This window comes from Bubalus bubalis, chromosome 18 (assembly GCF_019923935.1).
Source record: "Bubalus bubalis isolate 160015118507 breed Murrah chromosome 18, NDDB_SH_1, whole genome shotgun sequence".
NCBI classification, from domain to species: Eukaryota; Metazoa; Chordata; class Mammalia; order Artiodactyla; family Bovidae; genus Bubalus; species Bubalus bubalis.
Window position 1 is genome coordinate 35,800,668 of NC_059174.1, and position 21,985 is coordinate 35,822,652.

The following is a 21,985-nucleotide window of genomic DNA, read 5'->3' on the forward strand; positions in this document are numbered from 1 at the left end:
AGAGCTTCAGGCCAGGTGATCACTCCCCTGGGAGGTCTGACTCTCTCAAAACTAGTGAGAACCCGACGCATCAGTCAGCTTTGCTGATTCTGCAGCTTCTCTTTGCCTAAGTTTGAGGTGAAATGTCAGTAGAAAACTTAGAAAGAAGTCAATCTGGAGTTCAGGTGGTACTCCCTTTACTGGGACCACCTAGCTTGGGGGTCTTCCAAGACTGTTTCTTGCCTAGATTCAGCTAAAAGAGAACTACAGACTGTTTTCTGGAAAATCAGAAGGCCCTCTCTTCATATTATCAGCAATTGTTTCTTTTCATGGCATAAAGAGAATGTTAATGTTTGAAAGGTACCATAAAGAGAACTCAATAAATAACATCCTGCTTCTTTCTCACCCAGGATCAGCTGAAATGCAAGTTTCTCTGAATGCACAGGGCAATGATTACTCTCAAAGCAGCACTAATTGCTGTTTTCCTTCCTTCCTCACTTATGCCTTCAGTCAGTATTAGGGCAGCTTTGTTTGTATTTCTGTACTCACAATAGAGCCCTTGATCATCGTGTTCTTAAGGCTCACTTTTCTCAGCTCCGTTCTGTATCGCCCAGAAGTAATTGATACAGGCAGTCCTAACAAGGTAGAGTCTAAGCTTTTTGGTGCTGACCTGGGTTTTATTTATTTGGGGGATGGGTAGTAGAATAAGAGATTTAGGGGAATTGCAGTAGCCCATAAAGAAGTGACATGGAGATATTTGAGAATCACTGATTAAAAACAGAAACTCACTAAAATCCAAGTTTCCCTGTAGGTCTCCTCTGTCATCGCTAATGTCAGCAACATCTCAAGTCAAAGTCATTTGTGAATTTCATTAACCTTGCTACTTCCCTTTTCCACATTGAGATAAATATAAATAAATATACCAATTAAGAACAAAGCAGTTCCTATGAAGCCCAATTGGAACCCAAGAGGATTCTGCCTTTTCATACAGGGTGCAGAGTGCCTCTCCTTCCTCTGACCTTGCAGTCTAATGGAAAGTAAATCTTATGGCTGAGAAACACTTGAAAATGTAAGATTTGCTGTCTTTAGGGTTAGGATTTGCAAAGCTGGTACTTTTTTGGTGGGAGAGCAGATGCGGGCTTGCAGTCCTGCTCTTGTCACATGGCAGCTGTGTGATCTGGGACCATATTTTTCACCCTTCTGTTCCTCAACTTCTCCCTCAGTAAAATCAGGAATGATAGTATTAATAGCATCTACTGCAAAGGATTGTTGGAAGCATTAAACAGATGAATGCATAAAAATGCTTAAGACCATGCCTGACATATTGAAAACACTCATTAAACATTAAGAATTTTTATCGTCTTTGCTACAAGATTTTCATTTATTATAATAAGTAAATATTTCATAATCCAAATGGCTTCTGGCTACAGTTAACTGTCATTAAATATAGATTATAGCTTTTTTCCTTCCAAAATGGGAATTAGAGAACAATGTAAGTAAATATATTTGCCTGGTTTTAGTGTTTGAGTATATTATTTAGATCTTGGTTTAAAGCTGCAGACTGTAGGTACTATACCGCCATTCTTAACAAATATTCAACTTATTAGTCTAACCTTCTTTTTTCCTCAGGACTGAGGAACACTCACTCACCTTAAATCTTCATAAATGTGTTGGGGCTTGTCCATACTTAGCACAACTTTGGAGCTTTAGAGAAACTGAACATTATGTTGGCATGCTAGACATTATCATTTACTCTAATTACAAAGACAACCTGGCTATTCAGTTGAGTTCCCCATACTTCCTTGATTTAATAACCAACTAACAGCTTCCTGGATTCTTGGAGCTGAAATGATTGTTAATTTTCATTATAATGAGCAGTCTCTAATGTAACAACTGAAGTATCTGCTAGAGGGTAGCGGTCTCCTCTCCAGGGTCAACCTTTCTTCCCTTTGTGTCCTATAGCTGCAGCAGGAGAGGACAGTCACAGGCTGGTGATTATCTTTTTGGAATCAGAAGGAAAAGTTCCTTGTGCCTTACATCTTCACCATCATTGTTCTTTCAAACTAGAGCTTCTTCCCAGGTTAATATACATTTTACCTTTTTTCTAGTTTTTTAAATTAATATGTATCTGTTAATTTCTTTGAACATCCTTCGTGAAGAATTGAGAAGCTTGTCTCCTTCTCAGCTTACCCCTCACAGTTAGTCCTCAGTGATAATCATCCCCTCCACCCACCTTAAGTAGTTTGTTCTAGTATATTTATACATAAAATTCTTTCACAGATCTCAACGTTAAAATTTCTGCACATTATCTACTCATTTCCTGTAAGTTGGATGGAGGGTTAACATCCACATGCACACGCATGCCTGTACACACATACCTGTATCCCTTCTCTTCCTACCATTTCCCTTTCACAGTTTTTGGTTAAATCACTGGGCAGTGTTTGCTGCTGACTCTCTGAATATTATTCATGGCTACGCCTAGTTCAGTTGTCCTTTCTTGTGTATTTGCTTAGTTTTCTATCAAATAATTGCTGTTTTTCCCAAAATGATCCAACAGCTCTAGCAAATGCGTGTCATTATTTTGTCCCATCTTTGTTCTCTTTACCCATACTTCAGCCTTTGATATCTGTATTCTTTTCATTCTTATCAGTTTATTCCTTATTCACTCCTTGCCTGTTAACTGTAGAGAGATTTCAGGGGGAAGGTGCTTGTGGTCATTCTGTTACATCTGATTGAAAATTATTTTTACATTTCACCTCTAAAAGAGGCTGTTCTATTTTAAAAGACCTTGTCCCTTAGCACTGATTTTTAACTTATATTTTATTTATTTATGTTTGATACATGACATGGTTCGAAATTAAAAAGGAATACAAAGATACAGAGTTAAAAAACCCCTCTTATCTATCCTCTAGTTACTGTTTTTCCCTCCCTAGAAAGAACCAATATCATTGGTTTCTTGTATATCTTTACAGAACTATTCATGAATATTTCCCCTTTGTACACAAATTGTTGAATTTTTATACACATTGTTTTGCACCTTGCATTTCACTTAACAATGGATCTTAGAATTTATTCCATAAAAGTTCTTTAAAAGCTTCTCATTTTCTTGTGAATATCTTTCTGTATCTGACTTATTTTACTTAACATAGTTCTTTCAAGGTCCATCCATGTTGAAAATTTAAGAGTTTTCCTTTTTATGGATGATTAGCATTGCATTGTGTTTATTTACCCATGTCTTCTTTGTCCATTCACCCATTGATGGACATTTAGATTGTTTCTGTGTCTTGGCTATTGTAAACAGTGTTGTAATAAACATAGACGTGCACATATCTTTTTGAGTTTGTGTTTTTATATTCTTCAGATAAATGCCTAGTGGTAGAATTGCTAGGTCTTATGGTAGCTCTATTTTTAATTTTTTTATGAACCTCCATACTGTTTTCCATGGTAGTCATACCAGTTTACCTTCCCACCAACAGTACATGAGAATCCCATTTTTGCCATGTCTTCTCCAACACTTGTTATTTCTTATCTTTTTGATAATAGCTTTCTGACAGGTGTGAGATGGTATCTCATTGTGGTTTTGTTTTATATTTCCCTGGTGATTAGTGATGTTAAATATCTTTTCATGCCTCTCTTAGCCATCTGTCTGTCTTCTTTAGAAGAATGCCTGTTCAGATCATCTGCTCATTTTTAAGTCAGATTTTTTTTTTTGCTATTGAGTTTTATGAATCTTACAGTTTTTAAATAACTGGTCTTTGAGATATAATTCATATTTCATACAATTCACCCATTTAAAGTATACAATTCAGTGCTTTTTATTATATTCACAGTGTATGTAACCATCACTGTAATTAATTTTAGAATGTTTTTATCTCTTCATAATGAAATTCCATATCATTAGCAGTCAGTCTCTATTTCTTACCCAACTCCCACAGCCCTAAGCAACCACGAAATCTACTTTCTGTCTGCAGATTTGCCTATTTTGGACATTTTTATGTAAATAGAGTCATACAGTATGCAGGCATTTCTGTTTCTTACAGTTTTCAGCAGAAATTCAAGTGAGTAGGTGCTTTTCCAAGTTGATGTGGGTATTTTGGGAGGTAAGTTGTTATCTACTCAGGAGAGTAAGTCAGGTTAGTTTTAAAGTGGGGATTGACTTAGCAGATTTCCAGGAGAGAGTTAGTTAGCAAAGATATTTGGGATTAGACTATCTTTCGTACAATGTAAAACTCCTGTGTAAAGTGAGACCTAAACTACCATGACTTTCCAAGGTCTGCAGATCACTGAGCAGTATGCTAAGGGATCATCTTGAAGTCAGCACTGGATCAGAATACATTTCTGGCTTTGTAATGAAAGTCTTTGGGGGAAAAAAACAGTTGTTTTACAAAATTGACTATCTCTATTTTGTTGCATAATTACTTTCAGTAATATTTTTTCAGTTGGTTAATTTGCCTTATCCTATGCTTTGCCTCCAAACACAGATCAGAACATTTTTATGAACTCTTGCCAGATCTGATTCACCTTTGCTTTCTGTGTATCTTATCTATTCCACCACATCTCAAAATGCCTAGTCATTTTCCTGTGATCAGAGCAGGAGCAGGTATCTCTCACACAATCATTTGGTCCTTATTGCCAAAGGGATTGATGTGTCATATTTCCTTAAAGCCCAGACTGACCCAGAAATTACCCAATTTTTCAGATTACAAAGGAGGGACCAAGGGTCATAGGAAGGTTAAGGCCAGGTTTCCTCAGTTGTCAAAATTTTAAAAATCTTATCTTTTTTAAAAAAAAAAAATTTGTTCTGTAGTCTTAACCATCATATGTGATTCTCTTCACTGCTTCATATAAGAGTAAGGAAGGAACCAGTGTTCTCTAGGGATTTATAAATTCATAGGTAGCAACTGTATCCTAGAACATAAATTGAAACAGAGAGCCATTTGGCAGCCCTTAGTGGAGCAGGCCAGCAGGAAGATAAACAATCGCTAACCTGGAACTGTGGGAAGCAAGGAAACTGTACTGTGCTGTTGGCAACCTTTTAATGAAAGATTAGAAGAATTAAAGCTCCCTGGTAGAACTACAAGTCTAGCATTATGGGAAACTTTATTTTTTAACCTGGATTTGTTTCTTTAATCTGAAGAAAGATATATTAGGATTCCTTTGGGTGAAAAAAAAAATCAAATTGCTGTAAACGTAAAAGGATATTTATTGGCTTATGTACCCTAAGGTTCTAATGAGTAGAAGTATATTTGGATCCAGGGGCTCAAAGCATGATGCAGTTCTCTTTTCCTCCTTGGTCTCTTGGTTCGACCCTCCTCTGTATTGGCACCATTGTGGGGCAGACTTTCTCCCAATGATTGCCACTGGGAGCTCCAGGTTAATCACTTCAACAGGCAAGAAAACAAAGAGCCAAAATAACCATCCACACAAACACAAACTGCAGGAGCTCATCTTCCCTAGCAGTTCCAAAATTGGTTCTAGGATTGAGTCTCTTTCCTCATTCCTGAACCAGACATTGTGGTGGTGATGGGATGAAACATCCTAAGGCACCCTTGATATGAGTTTGTTCACATGTGGAGAGAGAGAAAGTGGGTCATTAACCCCACTCAAACAACATCGACTGAGAATAGGGAAGGAGTATTTCCTAAAGGAACAACAGGTGTCGCTACCAGAAGAGAGAATAGATGCTATGTGCCACCAAAGTCTGTTTGCTACAGAGAGAAAATCAAGAGCTCACTTGGATTTTGTTTTGTTTTTTAATTTCAGCTGCACTGGGCCTTTGTTGCAGTGCACTAACTTCTCTAGTTGTAGTGTGTGGGCTTAGTTGCTCCGTGGCACGTGGGACCTTAGTTCCCTGACCAGGGATCATACCTGCACCTCTTGCATCGGAAGGCAGATCCTTAACCAGGGAAGTCCCAGTTCATTTGGTTTTGAAGTATACACCAGGATATGCTCACAGAAGTAAATAACTTCTCTGCTAAAGATTAGTGAGAGAAAATTAGGCATAAATGACAGTAGAAGGGACTCTGGTAATATATATTTTTCAGAGAAGTTAGATACAGATCATAGTTTTTTAGAGCAAATCCCCTGTCCCCACTGATTTTCATTATAAAGGTATAACTATATTCCTAAAAGGAGACAGATCCGTGGAGTTGCTGAGTTGGGCACTTCTGATGGAGTAGGAGTTATGGTGCTACAGATCTGTAATATGTACTAGGCCTTGTGATGACATCAGGGGTAGAACACCTGCAGGTGTTTCTTTTTCCTCACTGTTCTTTAGAAGTACATAACCTCTCCCCAAACCTTCCCTCACCCCAAAGTAATGGAATTTGTGTTTATATAGCTTTGAGACTAGGGTTTTTATTTCTGGTCCTGTCTTAGTCTTATCTCCCTTCTTCTCTCAACTTCTGTGAAGTTTGCTTGCTATGGATCTGGGCTCAGATAATGTTACCACTACTGCAGATTCCACCTCTAGGTGTGCTGTATGAAGAAAGAGGGTGTCAGCAAGTACTAGGAAGGAGGAATCAGGAGCAGGATCTTCTCTCCTTCTGATCAGGAAACTCAGCTGGAAGCATAGGTCTCTATTCCTCATCATGCCCAGAATTTGCATTCCTTATTTCCTTATGGAAATTGCTCTCATCATTGTCAGTTTTACAGAGGAAACTCATTCTAGGGTAAAGAACTGCAGCAAAGATAGGAAGCACTACTGTGCTCCAGGCTGATGGATTGGCAGGAGCGATACTAGACTTAGAACCTTACTGACTCAGACCGGAAAGACTCCCTCCAGGGCATTTGATTGAGTCTGTTCCCACGGCTTTGTGGATCCCTGCTATGTTATGTAATCATCTAGCCTCAGCTTCCAGAGTCTAGAATCCATAGGTCATAGAATGTCAGTGCTGAATGTGATCTTAGAGATCATATAGGGCTGAGACCAGAAGAATCCAGGAGTGTGAACTCTAAGACCCATGTTCTTTCCACTACCAATGTTGTCATTCCAAATGAAGGGCAGCTCTTGCTGGTGGAATTACAGAGGTGGATTTAAATGCCTCTGTGTTCATCCCACCACAAGCTGTCTGGGCTTATTTTCCTTTCAGCGCTAAACAGTAATGAATCCTTTCTTTCTATTTTTAACCCTAGGAGTTGCCCTCCTCTCAGACGTGTACCCTGAGAAAATCTTGCCTGGCCTGCTGGCTCAGTATGACAGCAGTAAAGACAGGCACACACCGGAGACCAGAATGAAAATAGGGGAAATCCTGATGCGAATCGTCAGGGCATTAGGTGAGTTTTCTTGTTCCAGCCTCTGAAATGGGTTCAGGGAGTGGTGTGGCTGTGGAACCAAAGTCTGTGCACCTTGGAGGCTTGTTATGCTAGCAAGGGGAGGACAGTTTGGGAGCTGAGATGAACTATTTTATGTTCAAGGATTTAGCAGATGTTCAGTGCACACCAAGAGACTGGCCCAGTAGTGCCCATGCTCTTGCAACTGCTTAGTCTCCTCCCCTGAGCTATGTCAGGGCCTGATTTTCCTCAGAGCTGGGATGAGAGGTTTCCCACTTGCTAAGCAGCAGTGAGCGAGAAAAGAAGGGGAATGTCAGACAGAGAAGGAGGGGTGCTAACTCTGGTTAAATGGCTCTTGTGTCCTTGGGCATCTACATTTATGATCTCATCTAATTTTCCCAAGACATTCTATAAAGAGACTGTTGTTAGGTCCATTTCATAGATGAGGAAACTGTGGCACAAAGAACTTCAGCAATTTGTTCAAGACTCATTCAGCTGGTAAATAGTAGTGCTAAGAATTGAATCTGCTGGCCCTTCTCTGGTGCTCCAATGGCTAAGACTCCACGCTCCCAATGCAGAGGGCCTGGGTTCCATTCCTAGTCAGGGAACTAGATCCTCCATGCCCCAATTAAGAGTTCACATGCCGCAACTAAAGATCCTGCATGCCACAACAGAGACCCAGCGCAGCCAAATAAATAATTAAAAAAAAGAAGAAGTGAACCTGCCAACTCAAAGGAGGTTGCTCAAAACCACAACCATGAGTTGGGAGTATTAAGACTGTGGGCTCCAGAGTTGCACTGCCTGGGATCAGATCCCAAGCTGCTTGCTCGTGGCTTTTGATCATAGGAATGTTTCTTGACCTCATGATGCGTCAGTGTCCTCATATATAATAAGAAGATATTAATAACACTTAACCTCATATGCCTATTGTAAGGGTCAAATTTTACTCTTCACTCACTAGGGGAAGATTTTGGAAAACTAGCTAGCTTTTTTGCCTCTGGTATCACGAAATCTCACTGAGTTCTTCCTTCACCAGTACTTCCAAGGATTTCAAAAGATTTCACATAGTCATGCATCATGTCTATGGATATAGCCTTTAATTTTCCTAATTTCTGGGTGACCCTTCTGGCTAAAGAAGATAGAACTTAGATCTCCAAACACTTCAATTCTTTCATAACTGAAAGGGAAATCTCATGAGAGTGAAATTAAAAAGATAATTTTTTTCTCTCCTCTGAAGAATAGCAGACTTTCTATATTTGCCTTTGTCTTAAGTATGATCTGAAACATGGCAGGCAAGTGACCCATTACGAGCAATGACTCTCTCACAGTAGGTGTGAGTATTGAGTTTAATGAATTGCAGGATTGAGTGCAACTTCTGACTTCCATTTGTGTGTAACATTGTGCCTGTTCATCTCAGGAAGAATGTGTCTGATACATAGATGGTGTCAGCAGAACATGTCTTTTCTCTGAAACTTCTGGTAAACCTCTACCATTGGGAAGATAAACACTGAAAATGCACGCTTCTCTGTCTCCATGGGCCAGTCCAAATCACTTCCTGTGGTGAGAGTGAAAGTGGGGATGAAAGTCTAGGTTGAGTGGGAGACAGGTTTTGCTCCTCCTTACATATTTCTATAATTAGCCAGTTTCCAAAACTGCCTTCTGGCATCTCAGAGCATATTCCATCAATGCTCAGAGTTCTAATCTTCCTGATGTCTATTCCAACAAGTATCCAGCTGTAAACATTGCCGTAGATTTAACTGCTACTTTCTAATTCACTTTACCAACTTGTCCAGGTGCATAGATGAGATGGCTTATTGAAATCCTTTAAGTGAAATTAAAACCCATTTTTACAATGTAGCCAATATCCTTAGTTTCCTATTGGTGTGGAAATCCTTGTGACAGCCACTTTATAAGATTTCTTTAGTAAGTACCCTAATTTCCCAGTGGTCCAGGCCTTGTGCTCTCCCCACCCTCCAGCTCTTCTTTGCAGCAGGGGGAGTTCTATGGGAGCATGAGACCCACATGTAGCAGCCAGGTGCTGTACACCACCACTTCCTCTTGGCTTCAATTCTCTAACCACCCCTACTTTTCTTTCTACCACTAGACAATGGTGAACAGTCAGCTGGAGCTTTTTTTTTTTCACTTTCATTTAAAACAATTGAAGTATTGAAGGCAATGGCACCCTACTCCAGTACTCTTGCCTGGAAAATCCCATGGACAGAGGAGCCTGGTGGGCTGCAGTCCATGGGGTCGCTAAGGTCAGACATGACTGAGCGACTTCACTTTCACTTTTCACTTTCATGCATTGAAGAAGGAAATGGCAACCCACTCCAGTGTTCTTACCTGGAGAATCCCAGGGACTGGGGAGCCTGGTGGGCTGCCGTCTATGGGGTCGCACAGAGTTGGACACGACTGAAGCGACTTAGCAGCAGCATACATGTAAAAAAGTATATAAATATATATATACATATATACATGTAAAAAAATATATATATATACACATGTGGGGAACACATGTATACCTGTGGTGGATTCATTTTGATGTTTGGCAAAACTAATACAATTACGTAAAGTTTAAAAATAAAATAAAATTTAAAAAAAAGTATATAAAGTACACTAATTTTAATAGTGTAGTTTTATGATTCTTTACATATTTGCCACCACCCAGATCAATACAGAGAGACTTCTAATAACCCATAAAGTTTCCTTTTTTTCCTGCCTAGTCTATACCTGCCCCAGAGGTAAGCACTCTTCTGACATTTTATCAGCATTAGTTTATTTTGATTGTCTTGTGAATCTCATTTTAATGGAATTAAATCCCCGTATTTCCAGTAAGTTGATAGATAACAGGCGCTTGGGTAAATTTGGGTGAGATTTAAGGGGCAAGAATATATCACAGGCTATGTTGTGCCTTCTGTTTCCTGTTGTCTCACATTTCGAGGTGTATGATGTCTGGTATTCTCTTTTAGTGATGTGAAGATTGATCAGTGATGTTTCCCATAGGATAAATCCATAATAAACTTCCCCATCAACCTTCCCTCTGTTGGTTTTAAGTAAGCACTGGTGATTGTTGCCTCGATTGTTGGTATTATTTCATAGAAGTTACCTTTTTCTACACATTAGGAAACAGCTTCAGAGAGGGTTACTGACTTGCCTAATATTATACAGCTAATTAATGATGGATCCAAAATTTAACCCAGACATTCTGACTCCAGACCCAGTCTCTTACCCACTGCACGATATTACATCCTGAAAATTTTCCCATCTCAGTAAGCATCTTTTTCCTGTCATTAACACGCACATTTTCCACATCCTCTATAATTTTTAATGATTGCATGATAATATATCATTTGAATGTATCATAATTTTTTCAACTGACCAGCTTACAGTTGTTCTAATTTTTCACTATTTTGAATTATATTAAGATGACTATTCTTATAGCTAAATCTTTGTTCAGACCCATGACAATTTCCTAGGGAAATTTTCTAAAAGTAGAATTTCTTAAAAGCATGTGCATATTTTTAAATGTATTGTTGCTAAATTGTCTTCCCAAGAAATTGTGCCAGTTTATATCTTAATGTTTGAGAATATTTGTACCTTCATCAGCACTATTATGCTGTGTGTTATTTTTATCAAACAGATATATAAAGAAATGTTATTGTGTTTTTATTTCCATTTATTCAATTGATAGGGTTAAATAGTTTTCATATTTTTATTGGCTAAATTTTTGTTTGTGCGTGTGCATATGAACTGCTTCTTCCTATCCTTTCTTCATTTTTCCATTGTGGTGTTTATTTTGGTATTTAATTTGTAAAGCTTTATTTACTTATAGATCTTGAACCACTAACATTTATGTTGTAAATATTTTCTTTGGGTTTACATTTTAGTTTTGTTCGCATTTTCTGTTTAACTTGTTTTGAGTTGCAGAAGCTTTTTATTTTGATGTAGGCAAATCTATCTTTTCCTTTATGGTTTCTCTCTTATATAGAAAAGCTTTCTTAAAGCAACGTCGTATAAATATGAATCTATATATTGTGTTGGCTGAAAAGTTGGTTTGGGGTTTTCTGTATAGTCTTATGGAAAACCACAAATGAAGTTTTTGGCAAACCAATATTTTAATCTCTATTCCTTAACGTAGAAAATATGGTGGAAGAATTTTAGTTTCATTTCCTTTTTTCTCCATTTCTTCTTTTTTAGTTTCATTTCTTTTATTTAAAGAACTATTTAGTTTTTTTATTGTACTTTTAGAAATTTAATCTTAACACATTGCTAAATTACCAGTCACTCCAAATGTTTCTCCATCTGTTTCCTCTTATATGGCCCAGTGTCAGCAATAACCTGTGGGTTGTTATATGTCATTGCATTTTTTAAAATCTTCTTTTAAATGTATAGAATTAAGTAACTGTGCTCAAGATATTGAATTGATAATTGGGACAACACCTGGCAAGTGCAATTAAAGCAAAAGGTATTGAGTTCATCTGTGAGGATATTTCCTTCTGAGATTGCCTAGTGTTCTTCCTGATCTGTTGTAGACTACACTCCGTGCTCACATATGGCAGATACAGTGTATTCGCTCTCTTCAGCAGAGCTGGACCAACACTACCCAATTCTTTGTTCCTCTAGAACAGTGAGTCTCAAATGGGGGAGTGGAGGGAAGAATTTTGTCCCCCAGGGGACATTGGCAATGTCTGGAGACATTTTTAATTGTTATAGCTGGGGTCAGGGAGGATGTTACTGGCATTAAGTGGGTAGACACTAGGGAAGTTTTTTAACATCCTACAGTGCCTAGGACAACCCCCTGACCTGGCCAAGAATGTCAGTAGGCCTTCTGTTGATGTGCCCTGTTCCAGAGCTCCTGTTTCTGTTTCATAACATCACAGATGCGTTAATTAAATCCAGGACTGCCACATACAATTGTGCAGGTTGTTCACAGATCAGAAAGTCTGAGAAACATCCTTGTATTGAATGGCATGCTCTGGAGCTGTCCCCATACTCCGCTGTGCAGTCATCCTCATGGCCTTAGCTGAATTCCAGCCTATCCCCCATCTCAGTTGCAACCTAGATTGCCCTCTCACTGGAGAGAGTTGGAAAAAGTTATTCATTCATTTTTGTAATGTAGTTACAAATGCTTTTGCATATGGGAGGTTCTGCACATGGCTAATATTATGTATTTTATACCAATCTTACGAGCATACTTTTTAGTGGATAGCCTTTTCTGATTTTTACTAACTACAGGAGTGTGTCCTTATTAGAGCTTGTGACCACCTTTGAAGCAGTTACATATATCTCTTTTTTTGCCTTCTGTTTACATTTAATGAACCATAATGAGAACTAAAGTGTATTTTAAAATTATCTCTTGTATTTAGGGAATATTTTATATCCTTTGTTAATATTTATTTCTCATTCTAAGGAAAAAGGGAGAGAAATAAATAGAACTGCTTTTTACTCATTTGTGGCTCTCATTTCAATCTGGAGCTTGGATCAGAAGTCTTTGGTGGAAGAATAGTTTCCGCCTCTGCCTGTAGTAATACCCGAACATTCTCTGAATGCTTATTTAATTTCCTGCTTTTGTCAAGTTCTAAATCATATACATTCCTGAGTTATTTGGTAACTCTTCCTAATGCTCGAAGTTGGTTTTGTTTATCTTGAATATGGTTATTTTTTTTCTTAATTTGGGGCATAAAGTCATCAGTGTAGTTGAGTTTAAAAATATTTTTTGATTATGCACTGAACAGTGGGTTCTGTGCCTGAGGCTGGAGATAGAAGCACGGGAAATCCAGTCTCTTCCTTCAAGGAGCTTATAGTTTAGTCAGAGAGGTCAGCTCATACACACATCATTGTGAGGTGACCTGCTAATTTATGGAGAGGCCTGTGTGGAGTGTTGTGGGAGCTCAGAGGAAACAGTCTCATCTGTCCTTTTTCTGCTCAGACCCTGCAGTTAAATGTGGCAGAGTGCTGTGGGGCTACATCAGTTCTGCATCGTTATCAAACACAGCAGGTTAATTTTTGAAAAACAGCTTTTGTATGTCAGCTTTCAGAGATTTTTAACTAACAGCAAAGCTTGATCTAAAGTGAAAAAGTATGTTGAATGTGTGAATAATTGGATACCAGTCTGGGAGTTCAGTATTCATAGATTTCAGCAGCAATGAATGACTGTCAAGTATTAGAGTTTACATACTTTGAAAGGAGAATTTTTCAGCAAAATTCAGAAAATCAAATGAAATGCTTCTTGCCAAGTTTGCCTAGGTTAGCATCAGTATAGTTCAACAAATACTTAGATTAATGTGAATTAAAAATATTAATCTGGCCAAAATTAAAAGTTGAAGCTCAGGCTGAATAATTTTTTTCTTCACTTCTTTCTGTTTTCCTCTTGTCAATTTTTTTTAGAGGTATAATTTTAAAAGTTACTTATAGACCTTTCCTTTCCTGATTGTATTAGTTATATGTAATAATTTTGGACAATTTGGAAATTATTAAAAAGTATAAAAAAGTAATCACTGATAATTTCACCATTCAGAAGTAACCATTCTTTGTTTATATTTTGATGTTTCCTTTAGTTTCTTTTTATTTCTGAGAATTGTAATTATACTGTATGTATGCTGCCTTTTTTACATTTAACATTATTTATAAGCACTTTTCCATGTCATTAAATATTTCTTGAAAATATAAGATTTATTGGTTATAATTAATCAAGTGAATTTATAATTTTATTTAATTATCTTCTCAAAAGATATTAGTGTTTAATTAGGTGGTTCTGGTTTCTTACTTTATGAGGAACTTTATGAGGATTATGAAAAGTGTGCTATTGATTATTCTTATACATAAATCCTTTGGTGAATCTTTGAGTCTTTCCTTAGGGTTGGTTCCTACAGGGAAATTACTCGGTCAAAGTATGTGCATGCTTGTACTTTAAGACTCTTGATATTTAGTGCTAAGTTGCCCTCCAGATCTGTACTCTCTTGTCAGTAGTGAAAGAGACTGCCAATTTCTCACAGAGAAAAATTATTCCATGGCTTCATACTTATCCTCTAACCCTGACCTGCTGCTGCTGCTGCTAAGTCGCTTCAGTTGTGTCCGACTCAGTGCGACCCCGTAGACGGCACCCTACCAGGCTTCCCCGTCCCTGGGATTCTCCAGGCAAGAACACTGGAGTGGGTTGCCATTTCCTTCTCCAATGCATGAAAGGGAAAAGTGAAAGTGAAGTCGCTCAGTCGTATCCGACTCTTAGCGACCCCATGGAATGCAGCCTACCAGGCTCCTCCATCCTTGGGATTTTCCAGGCAGGAGTACTGGAGTGGGTTGCCATGGCTTTCTCCGCTAACCCTGACCAGCCATCTCTGAAATGTGTACCTTTGCTCCCAGAATGAATGGAGGAATCTGTCAGAGAATGTTGGAGGGATGGGGCGTGGGTGAAGGGAAAGAGGTCAGGGAGGGACTGATGGATGAAAGGGTGGGTGCATGACTCAGAGCTGCCCTGGAAGAGCAACTCAGATCTGGTAGTGTCATCATGACATACAAAGAACAGCACTTTATTTTTAGAGACAGAACGTAGTCTTCTAATCAGCAAGCTTAGACAAGTTCTAGTTTACTCTAGGTCAGAATCGTCGAAAATTGAGAGCAGAAATAGAAAGTCAAATTCACGTTGTTTCATCTGAAGAGTTTACCTTCAGGGAACACTGTAAGAAAGCACAAGGAATTAATATTTGGAATGAGGAATGAGAGGAGAGAACTAAATTTCAGGTCTCTTTTAGACTGTGCCATGGCAGCTAGTGACACTGAGAATACTGGGGCACAGCAGCTTGTACTTCTTGGTTAGAAAGCACTTTTTCTCAAATTACTCTATATGCCCTGAGAAGGGTGGGTCCTGGGCTTTTAAGAGATGTATATATGTGTGTATTACATATATATATATATATCTCTTACAGCCTGCGTAACACTCATTTAATGTGTTTTGTCAACTCTTTCTGTATCATCTGCTTTTGTTTTAGTTCAGTGTTGCCACTGTACAGTTCATCTACGTGATAAGTAGCCCATGATCCCATCCAACTGCAGGATGAAGCCTGTAGTCTGATTCTAGAAAACCTGACTGTCCCTGCCCATAGAGGAGCAGATTCAGCACCAGGCTCTGCTCTGATGAACACCTTCTAGCCAGTGGTAGAAAACAAAGGAAAATGGAATAATTGAATTTGTCCAGCAGGCTACTGTGAGTTAACCCAGTTGGGTTTGCCTGGGATTTAAAATGAGGAGAGGAGCTTTTTTTTAAAAAAATTTTTTTTTAATTTGAGTCAGTTTTTTTTTTTTTTTTTTTTTAAACTTTATTTATTTATTTATGGCTGGGCTGGGTCTTGGTTGCTGTGTGAGGGCTTTCTCTAGTTGTGGTGAGCGGTGGCTACTCTTTGTTGTGGTGGGAGGAATTCTCATTATGGTGGCTTCTCATTGCGGAGCACGGGCTCTAGGTATTCGGACTTCAGTAGTTGTGGCACACGGGCTTAGTTGCTCCGTGGCATGTGGAATCATCCTGGACCATGGAACAAACACGTGTCCCCTGCATTGGCAGGCAGATTCCTACCCACTGTACCACCAGGGAAGTCCAAAGAGAGATGCTTTTAAACAGCTGCATAGAATTTTATAGTGTAGATGCACCACAGTTCACTTATTCAGCTGTTTGTGGCTGAAACTTCATTTTTTTTTTTTTCTATTTTTTTCCCATGACATGCAGTGCTGCAATATAAATTCTCATATATTTGGGCCAATGGAAATATTTATTAGATATGTATATATGCAAAGTTCATATATATGTACATATTAAAGTAATGGACCTTTATTTCTGTGAGATTGATACTTGCCAAAATGGATTCACTCAGTCACTGGCTGTTTCTATTTTAAACTGTTTATATACTAGCAGATTACTTCCTGAAATTGTAGGTGAGATAGGGCTTTTTGAAGCCCCCTGCTATGTCTGTTGTCAAGTAGAGAAAAATATCTTTTGAAAATTGCTTTTCAAGGAGAGTGGACTAAAAATGCCCTCTTTTGTGTTATTTTGTTGTTTGTCTTGACTGCGATGGGAAGAAAGGCATTTTAAGTAATAAATTCCTGGGAATTCCGTGGCTGTCCAGTGGATGGGACTCCACGGTTTCATTGCCAAGGGCGTGGGTTCAATTCCTGGATGGGGAACTAATGTCTTGCAAGCTGCACAGCAGCAGCCAAAAAAAGTAATAAATTATTAATGTGTTTTGCTATTAAATAACATAATACTAGTCAAGGAATGACAAATTGCTTTTGGAAGTATCTTGCTCAACAAAACTTGTTTAAAGACGCAGCATTATAATCAGTCACTTTAGGGCATTCTAATTAATTAGTTTCCAGAAATATTTAAACTTTTAATTTACTAATTTTAAAATGTTAGTTTAAAGGGTTCAGCAATACGTGAACCGTGAACTTGCAGATGTTCAAGCTGGTTTTAGAAAAGGCAAAGGAACCAGAGATCAAATTGCCAACATCCGCTGGATCATCAAAAAAGCAAGAGAGTTCCAGAAAAACATCTATTTATGCTTTATTGACTATGCCAAAGCCTTTGACTGTGTGGATCACAATAAACTGTGGAAAATTCTAAAAGAGATGGGAATACCAGACCACCTGACCTGCCTCTTGAGAAACCGATATGCAGGTCAGGAAGCAACAATTAGAACTGGACATGGAACAACAGACTGGTTCCAAATAGGGAAAGGAGTACGTCAATGCTGTATATTGTCACTCTGCTTATTTAACTTATACGCAGAGTACATCATGAGAAACACTGGGCTGGAGGAAGCACAAGCTGGAATCAAGATTGCCAGGAGAAATATCATTAACCTTAGATATGCAGATGATACCACCCTTATGGCAGAAAGTAAAGAGGAACTCAAAAGTCTCTTGGTGAAAGTGAAAGAGAGTGAAAAAGTTGGCTTAAAGCTCAACATTCAGAAAACAAAGATCATGGCATCCGGTCCCATCACTTCATGGGAAATAGATGGGGAAGCATTGGAAACAGTGTTAGACTTAATTTTTTTGGACTGCAAATCATTGCAGATGGTGTGCAGCCATGAAATTAAAAGATGCTTACTCCTTGAAAGAAAAGTTATGACCAACCTAGATAGCATATTGAAAAGCAGAGACATTACTTTGCCAACAAAGGTCCATCTAGTCAAGGCTATGGTTTTTCCAGTGGTCATGTATGGATGTGAGAGTTGGACTGTGAAGAAGGCTGAGCGCCGAAGAACTGATGCTTTTGAACTGTGGTGTTGGAGAAGACTCGTGAGAGTCCCTTGGACTGCAAGGCGATCCAACCAGTCCATTCTAAAGGAGATCAGCCCTGGGTGTTAAGGAATGATGCTAAAGCTGAAACTCCAGTACTTTGGCCACCTCATGCGAAGAGTTGACTCATTGGAAAAGATTCTGATGCTGGGAGGGATTGGGGGCAGGAGGAGAAGGAGACGACAGAGGATGAGATGGCTGGATGGCATCACTGACTCAATGGACGTGAATTTGAGTGAACTCCCGAGAGTTGGTGATGGACAGGGAGGCCTGGCGTGCTGCGATTCATGGGGTCACAAAGAGTCAGACACGACTGAGTGACTGAACTGAACTGAACTGAACTGAAGGGCTTTTTGCTTCATAGCATATGTTGTGGTTCCCTTATATGTAGTAAAAGAGTTCAGAACACAATGGCTTAAAACAGCCACCATTTGGGGACTTCCCTGGAGGTCCAGTGGTTGAGACTCTGCTTTCCAATGCAAGGGGTGCAGGTTCAATCCCTGGTTGGGGAGCTAGTGTCCCACTTGCCACGGGATATGGCCATAATTCAAGAACAAAACAAAAAACTGCCACCATTTATTTGTTCAAAATTCTGTGAACCACATAATAGTTGGCAGGGACATCTCGTTTCTGCTCCACATGGTGTTGTCTGGGCTCACCTGGTGGCCCTTTTACTGCCTTCAGATAAGCTAAGCTCACCCAGGAGGTTGCATTCAGCTGGGACCTTGACTGGGGCACCGTAGTGCTCCTCCATATGGCTTCTGCCTGTTCTTACATTTGGATGGTCATCATTCAGCAGTCTAAGCCAAACTTCTTTTCAGTATGGTGAATGGTTTCCCAGAGAACAGAAACAGAAGCTGCCAGGCCTCTTAAGAGCTAAACCTAGAATTGGCTTAGTATGTCTTATGCCACAATCTGCTGTCAAAGTCAGTCCCCAAACCAGCCCAGGTTCAAGGGGAAGGGAAGTAGCCTCTGATTCTTGATGAGAGAAACCACATTCAGGGATGGAGTATTGGTAAACATATCTGCATACTAGTGCATGCTTATTTTGTTTGTTGACAGAAGCCTAACAATACATGGATATGTATGAGTATATAAAGAAAAATCCAGTCTCTGCCAAATATTATAGTTAATATTCTTACCTCCCGACGTAAACAATGATAATAGTTTGGTATGTATTCTTTCACACCTCTTCCTGTGTTCCTACAGATATAAGCAAACATGTGGGCTTTTTACACTGGCTTTCTTTTACAAAAAACAGAATCTTAACATACTATTATTTTTCTCTAATTATATACTATTACATATTATTAGTCTGCAGTTTGCTTTCTTTGAAATCAACTTTACCAAGTTGTAATTTACATCCAATAAATGCCCCCATTTCAAGCGTACATTTCAATGAGGTTTGCTGTAAACTCATGTAACCATCACTACAGTCAAAATATAGAACATTTTTGTCACCTTAGAAAGTTCCTTTGTTCCTACATCATCTCCCATTTCACACCCCAACTCAGACAACCACTGATATGCATTCTGCTGCTGTAGATTAGATTTATTTTTTAGAGTTTTATGTAAATGGAATCATAAAGTGTATACTCCTTTGTGTCTGAATTCTTTTGCTCAGCAAAAGTTTTTGCCATTCATCCTTGTTGTGTATATTAGTAGTTCACTATTTTTTATTACTAAGTAGTGGTACTATATTTGAATATACCACAATCGTTCATACATTTACCTGTTGATGGACATTCAAGTTGTTTCCAGTTTTGAGCTATTCTGAGTGTAGTTGCTGTGAATATTCTGGTACAAGTCTTAGTGTGAAGATATGTGGTGGTGGTGCATGCTCAGTCATGTCTGACTCTTTACTCTGGACTGTAGCCCACCAGGCTTCTCCATATAATTCTCCAGGCAAGAATACTGGAGTGGGTTGCCATATCCTTCTCCAGGAGATCTTCCTGACCCAGGAATCAAGCGGGGGGTGTGTGTGTGTGTGTGTGTGTGTGTGTGTGTGTCTTGGGTAAGTACTAGGAATGGAATTGCTGGATCATATAATAGGTGTATAAAAATCTACCTAAATGTTTTCCAAAGGAATTGTATCATTTTACATTATGACCAGCAAGATATGAGAGTTCCAGCTGCTCCATATCCTTACCAACACTTAATATCATTCTTTAAAATTTTTTGCCATTTTAAAAGATGTGTAGTGTTATGTTATTATAGTTTTAATTTATATTTCCCTGATGACTACTTATGTTGAGCTCTTGTCTTTTCGTGTGCTTATTTTCTACTCCTATATCTCTTTCTTGAAGTAACTGTTAAGATCTTTTTCCATTTCTTAATTGGATTATTTCTCTTTATTTCTCCAAGTATTTATTGAGTTGTAAGAGTCCTTTGTGTGGAGTAAATACAAGTCCTTTGTCACATATATGTATTGCTAATAGTTTCTACCAGTGTTTTCTTTAATGGTGTCTTTTGAGGAGATACAGCGTTTTCTGGTGAAAATATTTATCATAATATTAATGATGATATTAATTTATTATGAAAAAACATAAAATTAGTTATATATTTTAGCTCATTTGCAGCTTAAGAACAAATTTAAAATTTTAATGGCAACAAAAAAATCAAATTGATGACATTATTTTGATATGATACATCATGTGTTGCTAAAATGAGAAATGAGATGAAGTCACTGCTCACAGTGTAAATATGATTCTGATGTTATGGTGAAGAATTTTTTTTTAGAGCAGCATGCCCAAATTTTTATATGTTGTATGATGAATCCTTACTCCCATATTTTCCCTCTATATGAACTATTACAAAACCCTTGCTCTGAAGTCAGGCTGCTCTTTTCAAATCTGAAAGCTGCCACTTCTTGAGTCTTGAATATGTGACCATAGGCCAGTTATTTAACATCTCTGTGTCTTAGTTTCTTCATTTGTACAATGATCATTGTAATAAGACTTATTTCATGGAGTGGATCTCCCGCCTTGCAGGCAGATTCTTGACCATCTGAGCCACCAGGAAAGCCCTATTAGTAAATTATCCTATAAGAATTGCTTTAGTTGAATCCCATAATTTTGATATGTTTTCATTTCAAAATATTTTCTAACTTTGCTTGTGATCTCTTTTTCTACCATGGCTTACTTAGAAATGTGGTGTTTTTTGTTTAAACTTCAGGTATTTTTCCTGTCTTTTCATTCATTGTATTTTTCTTTACCTCACTGAGCACAGCTATAGTTGCTGCTTTAAAATCTGTCTCTGATCACTGAAATGTCTACATCATTCAGTCCTGGCTTCTGTTGAGTATCTTTCTCCTTGAGAATGGGTCATATTGCACATCAGTTTGGATTATGTCCTGGACATTATTAAATTATGTTGAGAAGGCTGTGGATTCTGTTATAGTCCTTCAAAGTGTTAAATTTTTGTTTTAGCAGGCAATTAAATTAGACTCAAACTTCAGATTTTGTCTTACCTGAAGTGGGCAGTAATTCAAATCTCACTTCAGTTCTTCTAGTCTTAGCTGCAAGCTATTTTGTGGCTGTTCTACACATAATTTCAGCACATTTCCCTGAGATCCAAGAGAAACAATGGGAGACTATATTCAGCCACCTGAATACTTACCTTCCTTATAATCTTTGTCCTGCTTTTTTGTTACTTTGGGAGAAAATAACGTCAAAAAAGAAGAAGCCATCATTCTCATCCTTTTTTAAACCCAGGCCAGGTTGCTATGGCTTGGCTTAGCTCAGGAAACCAAAATCATAAAGAGCTATATGTGCTGTGTTAAGGGATTTGGATTTATGTTGACTTTATTATTTTTTTATATTATTTTTATTAGTCTTTGAATTCCATGTTTCATTTAGTCATTTAAGTAGGTAGTGAATTGGGATCATTTATACTTTAGTTTCTCCTAGGTAAATGAACAATATCAATCTTGACACTGATACAGATCATAGACATATGACATAGAGAACATAAACAATTTACTTATCCATAACTATATCATTCTTAGCCAAATAATAACATCCCTGTACCATAAATTTCCTAATTTACATTTGTTTTTAAAGTATATTAATAGAATTTCTTGCCTAACCACTTTTCTATGGTTGAACAAAGTTTCACCAATTTCATTTATATATTATTTCATTGATCCAATTATAAACATAAAAAGAAAATATATGACCATAAAACAAGATATTTGTATATTCCTGACAGATGTCTATAGGGTTACCTGGAACAGAGGCAATGGGTCTCCATTTGCATTGGACCTCAGAGTTCCAGACATATGTTGAGTTTAAATGGCAGTCAGGGAGAGATTTTAAGAAGGGAAGAATTGATCATAATTACTTTTTAGCAAAATCATTTTGGCTGCTATGAAGATGAGAATGAGACAAGATTAGAAGGGAGACTGATAGGATGTTGTTGGACAGTCTGTTAGGGATGGATA

General features: G+C 38.1%; 1 protein-coding gene across 7 annotated transcripts in view; it reads left to right on the top strand.

Moving 5' to 3' along the window:
- The window catches only part of LOC102397999 (hyaluronan synthase 3), a 206,589-nt gene that overhangs the window by 92,984 nt on the left and 91,620 nt on the right, over window positions 1–21,985 (top strand). For 5 of the 7 annotated variants that reach the window (XM_044932099.2, XM_006047628.4, XM_044932100.2 and 2 more), the window contains one exon: window positions 7,114–7,254. The exons of 1 other annotated variant lie outside the window; for it this stretch is intronic. In XM_044932099.2, the coding sequence (XP_044788034.2) occupies window positions 7,114–7,254 (141 nt within the window). Of the gene's footprint in view, window positions 1–1,391; window positions 2,060–7,113; window positions 7,255–21,985 lie in introns of those variants that run through there. One more of the 7 variants, XM_044932104.2, reaches the window with a different exon arrangement.